The sequence below is a fragment of the Aegilops tauschii genome, chromosome 3, assembly GCF_002575655.3.
Source record: "Aegilops tauschii subsp. strangulata cultivar AL8/78 chromosome 3, Aet v6.0, whole genome shotgun sequence".
Classification (NCBI taxonomy): domain Eukaryota; kingdom Viridiplantae; phylum Streptophyta; class Magnoliopsida; order Poales; family Poaceae; genus Aegilops; species Aegilops tauschii.
The window spans coordinates 173,544,358-173,551,264 of record NC_053037.3 but is presented as its reverse complement, the minus strand read 5'-3'; the positions used below and the strand labels follow the sequence as shown (position 1 = coordinate 173,551,264).

The 6,907-nt window shown below is 46.6% G+C and overlaps 1 protein-coding gene across 1 annotated transcript; it reads right to left on the bottom strand.

Annotated features, from left to right (window-relative positions):
• Window positions 1-1,223: 1,223 nt before the first annotated feature.
• LOC141042812 (uncharacterized) lies at window positions 1,224-3,563 on the bottom strand. The gene is made up of 3 exons (XM_073511708.1): window positions 3,006-3,563; window positions 2,763-2,843; window positions 1,224-1,463 (listed from the first exon to the last, which is right to left on the bottom strand). Exons 1-3 carry the CDS (start codon window positions 3,561-3,563, stop codon window positions 1,224-1,226), a joined length of 879 nt encoding a protein of 292 aa, XP_073367809.1.
• Between the last annotated feature and the right edge of the window lie 3,344 nt (window positions 3,564-6,907).

The following is a 6,907-nucleotide window of genomic DNA, read 5'->3' as shown; positions in this document are numbered from 1 at the left end:
GACGCCTCGGCAACCGCATGCCATCAATGCGGGCGACAGACGGATGGACGAGCGGCTGTCGTGTCGTTTGAACGTGTGGCAGTCGCCTGCACCGGGAGGCGACGCGGGCGGCGCTCTCTCACCGGCGCGCCGCTTCAATACCGACACCAGTGAGCGGTCACATATCCCCTCTGGCCGGGCATGAATGCAGGCGCTGACGCTCTGGAGCGGCACTAACCAAAAACACGTGGGAGGGGTGGTTGATGGGCCAGTGCGGTCAGAAACGCGCTTGGGATCTGTTCGGACTCCCGCAAACCTCCAGCACTTTTGTCTCCGGTTTGCGGGAGAAATCGGGTCCGCACCGCACCACCGACCGATACAGGACCGCGTTGGATGGCTTCTGCGGTCCTGGCCGCACGGCCCAGACGGTTGCGGGTCAGCATTGGAGATGCCCTAAGGATGGAAGTAGGATTGGTAACGGTGTGGGTCTACCTGTTGAGGGATGAAGAAAGAGCAAGGAGGTTGCCATCTGGGCGCGGTGTCGAGGTGTCGATCAACTAATGATGGTCAATGTTTCATATCCTTGAAAAACGCTTTAAGGTCTTCACCGGTTGTTTAAATGGTTTTGGAAAGTTCAGGGTAAGTAACCCTTTTTCAGTTTTCCCTAAAAAATGGTCTACAATTTGTCCTTAGAAATACAATTGACAGGTAATCCTGCTTCATTCAAGTGGAAAACCATTGAGGACGCGTTTGGTTACCTGCACCATTTTTTGCCATTTTGCATACTTGTTCTAGTTGGGCATGGCTGAGCATATGCAAGCAAAAAACCAACATTTGCATGTTGATTGGTTGCCTTCATTGCATCAAGGCCCGGCTGGGTGCATGTTGTTTGGTTGCCTGTGTTTGTGCTTCGGGTGTGAGCAGATGTAAAGCACAGCTATTTGGTTATGTGCAAGTTCTTGATTTGCTCACCCCTTTCAAATGTGGTGGACTTACCACCCATTTGACAACACACACACACACAACACACTATGATCAACAGCACCAGAAAAACAGCAAGAACAAAGCAAAAAAACAAGCAAAGGACAGGCAGATCATAAGCTACTAGGCATAAGTTTAAAACAACAGGGCATCCCATGCCCCTGGTGGACCCCAGGGTGCTGCTCCCTGGTCAAAATATACACAGGTTCACAGCAAAAGAGACGATCGGGCTTCAGTTAAAACCTACACTACTTCAGCTCAGACTACGAGCATGAAAGATCAGACTTGACACACGAACTAGAGGGCCTGAGTGATGTCGCCGACGCTACTGTGCTTCGACTACCGGTCGTGCAGATGTTGGAGCTGTTGGCATTGAAGATCTGCATCTTCAGCCCCAGGTCGGAGAGCTTGAAGACTACAAGGTCGCCGGGGACGATCTTGTGCTGGCCGCAGAAGTACTTCCAGCCGCGCCCCAGCAGCATGTGTCCCTTGAACATCTGCACCTAGACCCAAAACTCGCACCACTTGTTGGCGAAGAGGCTGACGACGCGTGGAGGGCCGCTGGCCAACCATTGTTCCATCATCGGTCTGGATTTACGCGGGATGATGAGCATGTCTCTCGTGAGCAGTAGTACCACGGCTACCACCGCTGCTAGTAACGCCGAGGCCCTCTTGTCCACATCCGCTCCCTCTCTTGGCTCCTACGTTGTGTCTCTGCGGTAGTACCGCCCTCTGCGGGCTGAGATGTGGGATAACGGTTGGAATTGCTCCCCCACTATAAAAGGAGGTCTTCTCCCCCAAGTTGACATACCTCTTTTCCCCCAAGCTCCATTGTTGCTCCAAAGCTCATTTTCGCCCGATCTCTCTCCCTAGTCAATCAAACTTATTGATTTTCTAGGGATTGGTTGAGAAGGCCCGGATCTACACTTCCACCAAGATAAATTTGATTCCCCCCACTAATCCCTTGCGTATCTTGTTACTCTTGGGTGTTTGAGCACCCTAGACGGTTGAGGTCACCTCAGAGCCACATTCCATTGTGGTGAAGCTTCGTGGTTTCGTTGGGAGCCTCCAATCAAGTTGTGGAGATAACCCCAACCTTGTCTATAAAGGTTTGGTCGCCACCTTCAAGGGCACCACTAGTGGAATCACGACATCTCGCATTGTGTGAGGGCGTGAAGAGAATACAGTGGCCCTAGTGGCTTCTTGGGGAGCATTGTGCCTCCACACCGCTCCAACGGAGACGTACTTCCCCCAAAGGGAAGGAACTTCGGTAACACATCCTCGTCTCCACCGGCTCCACTTGTGGTTATCTCTTCCCTTTACTTTGTGCAAGCTATTATTGTGGTGTATCCTTTGCTTGCACTTGTTGTTGTCGTTGTTTGTATCATATAAATTGCTCACCTAGTTGCACATCTAGACAACCTATTTGTTGCTAAACCTAATTTGTTAAGAAAAGCTAAAAATTGGTAGTTGCCAATTCAACCCCCCCCCCCCCCCCCCCTCTAGTCAACCATATCGATCATTTCAAATGTGACAATAGAAAATAACAATGTGCACTACAAACTAACAATTTGGCAATACAAAGCAACAATGTGGCACAAAAAGGATGCAAACTAATACTGCATTATGAACAATAGCCATGTGGGATGAACAAAGTAAGCATGCACTTCCCCTTTCAACTTCCAATTTACCCGTGATCTTTGCCGAGCCATCATTTCTTCCCTAGTTATTAATTCCGAGATTCTTCGCATTAAATTTCTCTCTTGCCTAGATGGTCGTTGCCCCAAAGAGCTGCCACGAACATTCTCCAGTTTCTCCCTTAATATTTTCAGTTGTTTTGGTACTGAACCGGATTCATTTCTGCTCCATCTCTGCAAATTTCCCTTCACAACAGCCAGTGAGTCATGCACATCAGCTAGATTACCCCTGTGAGGAGTCCAGGCTTGGGTCACCACTTTGTCATAATTTTCGTGTCTTGTCCAGGCATTTTCGAAACGAAAAGGTCTTGATTTTTTATCTCCGCCAAACCACATTGATTTTTGTACTGAAATTATCAAAGCACAATGGTCTGACTCCGTAGTCTGTATGTGCTGCACCGATGTACTGTCAAAACGTTCCTGAAATTTATCATCACCAAGACCTCTATCAAGTCTAACTTTTATATTGCCAATGCCTTGTTGTCTATTATCCCAAGTATATGGCAGGCCAATATAACCCAAATCATCCATCCTGCATTCCTCCACAGCATCCCTGAACCCATCCATCTTCCATTCATCTCTTACATTCCCACCAATTTGTTCTGATGCGTCCAGGATTTCATTGAAATCACCCGCGCAGAACCATGGGTTATCAGACTTCTTCCTTAAGTATTTCATTAGGTCCCAACTGTTCTTTCTTTTCGATCTCACCGGTTCCCCATAAAAACCTGTGAATCTCCACTCTTTTTCTCCCAAATTTTCGTTCTGTATCGAGACATCAATGTGAGAATTGTTATATGATTCCAAGCTCACAGTTGAGTCATTATTCCAAAAAAAAACCAAACCACCACTTAGACCATCACTTCCAACACCAAAAGCATTGGAGAAGCCGAGCCTGAAGCGCATATCCTGAGCTCTCGTAGCTGACAGCTTAGTCTCCGTGAGAAAAACTAAGCACAGGTGATACAACCTCACTAAATTACTTATTTCATCAAGTGTCTCGGGCCACCCACAACCCCGACAATTTAGACTTAGGATGTTCATCGCGCCCGACGATCAGATACCGGCTAATCTGAGAAAATTGGAGCACAACTTCCTTTACGAGACCTTCAAAACATCATGCTCAAGATGCTCACCCGATCCAATGAGTAGAGCAGGCAAGCTAATCTACCACGAGATTCCAGCAGCAAAGGCAGCAGAAACTCGTAGTAGAGAGGCAGAAAACCAGCGACAGTACCTTACAGCAGCGTCCTGGGACAAGAAACCAGCCACGGCACCTTCCGGCGCCGCCCTGGGACAAAGAACACCGGCCCCCCGCCACCGCCAAGGAGGCGGCCGGCGGCGGACCAGTGGAACCCTAGGTCGCGCTTTGGGTCGCCCCTCACGTCCGAGCCCGAAACAGTCACTCCTGAGGATATCAATACTGATTATTTCCATGCTAGAGCTCGAGAGAGACAGAGAACGAATCGTATAAAATCCTTGAAAAAGGATGATGGTGGCATTATTACAGATCAAGAGGAGATGGAAAAAGAGGCAATCAAGTTTTATAAGAACCTCTTTACTGCTGATGTTGACACTAGGCCGGAAAGTGTTACATATGCTATACCCAGCAAGGTTACAGAGTTGATGAATGAGAGGCTTTGTGCGCCATTGACAGATGTGGAAATAGAGAACGCCTTGTTCATGATGCACCCCAGTAAGTCGTCGGGTCCTGATGGGCTTACGGCGAGGTTCTATATTCGACACTGGGATTTATTGAAGGATTCGGTGTGTGCTGCAGTAAGATTGTTCTTTGATACGGGTAACATGCCTGAGGCAATTAACCAAACGGTATTAGTACTGATTCCAAAAATAAAAGCACCACAAGATCTTACACAGTACAGGCCTATTTCCTTATGCAATGTACTGTACAAAATTGTGTCAAAGGTTATGGCGATTAGGCTGAGACCCATCCTTGATGAAATTATTTCTGAGGAACAGAGCGCTTTTGTGCCAACAAGGCTTATCTCGGATAATGTTCTAACAGCCTACGAATGCATTCATTATCTGAAAAGGAAGAAAGGCAAGTCAGGGGCTTGCACGATAAAGCTTGATATGGCTAAAGCTTATGATAGGGTAGAATGGTCGTATCTCCGTGCAGTTCAGGTAAAACTAGGATTTGCAGATAAGTGGATTGACAGAGTTATGTCTTGTGTGGAGTCGGTTTCATTCTCTGTCCGAGTGAACGGAGTTTTCTCAGAGTCGTTTAAACCTTCTCGTGGCATTCGACAATGAGATCCGATTTCACCTTATCTGTTTCTTTTATGTGCAGAAGGTTTAACATGCTTGTTAAAATCTTATGGCTCTGCTCATTTGCGGAAAGGAATCAGGGTAGGTATCCACGCCCCATGGGTCTCGCACTTACTTTTCGCTGATGACTGTTTGGTCTTTACCCAGGCTACAAGTGATGGAGCAGCAAGGCTAAATGAAATCCTTGAGCTCTATAGGGAAGGTTCAGGTCAGATGGTTAACAAGTCCAAGTCGGCAATATTTTTCAGTTCAAACTGTACTGTTGAGATGAAAGCCGAAACTCATATTCACTCTGGCATTGAGGTAGAAGCATTGATTGAGAAATACCTCAGACTGCCTACAGCAATAGGTAGATCATCAGACAGTCAGTTTGAACATTTGGTAGCTCAAATCAAGAAACTAGTGAATGGTTGGGTACCTAAGTTAATGAGTAGTGCAGCTCGGGAAGTGTTGATAAAGTCCATATGTCAGGCAATACCTACCTATTCAATGGGTTGTTTCAGGCTTTCAAAAAAAACATGTAAAAAGATTACTAGTATTGTTGCAAGATACTGGTGGGGAGGAGATGAAAATAAAAGGAGGATGCATTGGAAAAAATGGCAAGATATAGCTATTCCAAAATGCGAAGGGGGAATGGGTTTTAGAGATTTTGGTCTCTTTAATCAAGCTATGCTGGCTAAGCAAGGATGGAGACTAGTGACTAATCCTGACTCGCTTTGTGCTAAGGTTCTCAAGGGACGATACTTTCACGACTCTGATTTTATGTCTGCAGCAAATAAGAGGAACTCCTCACACACATGGAAAGCCATATTACATGGCAGAGAGGTGTTGAAACTGGGGCTAGTTAAATGCATCGGAGACGGATCAAGTATAAAAATTTGGGAGGATCCATGGATTGTTTCTAATCACGGCTATCGACCTATCCTTCGGCTACCAGGCTCTACTGCTACTAAGGTGGAAGAGCTCATCGATCAGGAGAACGGCACCTGGAATATGGAAGTACTAGTCAAACTTCGTGGCGCCGGATATTCAGGCAATATGTGCAATGCCGATCGGCAACTTGGGAGATGATGTATGGGCTTGGGAGAAGGAGAAACATGGCAATTTCACTGTTCGTTCGGCCTATAAAACGCTAAGCAATTGGGTGCGACAGTCAGACGCTCCATCTACGTCAGTAGCTGCTGGAAGTTCTTTTTGGAAAAAGTTGTGGAAAATAGCTGTGCCGCCTAAAGTAAAGAATTTCTGGTGGCGAGTCATAAAGGAATTTGTTCCCTGTAGGTTTGTTCTGTTGAAAAGGCACATAGAGAAATTGCCTTTTTGTGAATTGTGTGGAAAGGAGGAGACTATCATCCATGCTCTATTTCAGTGTACGTGGGCAAGGCTCTTCTGGAAAGAAATGAAGGAGTTCACGCACATTAAAATTCCAGAGCTACACCCGCAAACTTGGGCATCAGACTTGATTGAAGGTAAGCTAGGCTCTGATCAATTCACATGTATTGTCCTTTGGGGTTGCTGGGCGGTTTGGTCGGAGAGAAATGATAGGACCCATGGGAAGAAGGAAAGATCAGTGCAAACTTCTGTTTGTTGGGCACTGGATAATGTTGTTGATCTAACAACCATAGGCAAAGAAGTTAAAACTCCGGCAAAGTTGGAGACATTTCAATGGGTACCTCCTGATAGGGTATCCTTAAGATCAATGTTGATGCCGCGTTCTTCGATTATACCGGTGGAGGTAGCACGGGTTTAGTGATCAGAGATGCGAATGGCATGCTTATAAGAGCTCAGGCTCAATGGTATCGTTTTGCATCCAGTGCTCAAATGATGGAATTGTTGGCCATCCGGGATGGAATTCAAATAGCAAAAGATCTGGGACACACCATGATCTGTATAGAGAGTGATGCTAAGGAGATGGTAAAAATGTGCAACCCTGATTTTTCAGAGAGATCGGCCTTTGCTGCCGT

Excerpts from the sequence above, each read along its gene's own strand:
- LOC141042812 (XM_073511708.1), bottom strand. The coding sequence starts at position 3,563 with ATGCGCTTCAGGCTCGGCTTCTCCAATGCTTTTGGTGTTGGAAGTGAT. Across the intron at positions 2,844-3,005 it reads ATTGTGCTTTGATAATTTCA|GGAAATTTGCAGAGATGGAG; the intron begins GTACAAAAATCA and ends GCTGTTGTGAAG. Across the intron at positions 1,464-2,762 it reads TAAGGGAGAAACTGGAGAAT|GTGCAGATGTTCAAGGGACA; the intron begins GTTCGTGGCAGC and ends TTTTGGGTCTAG.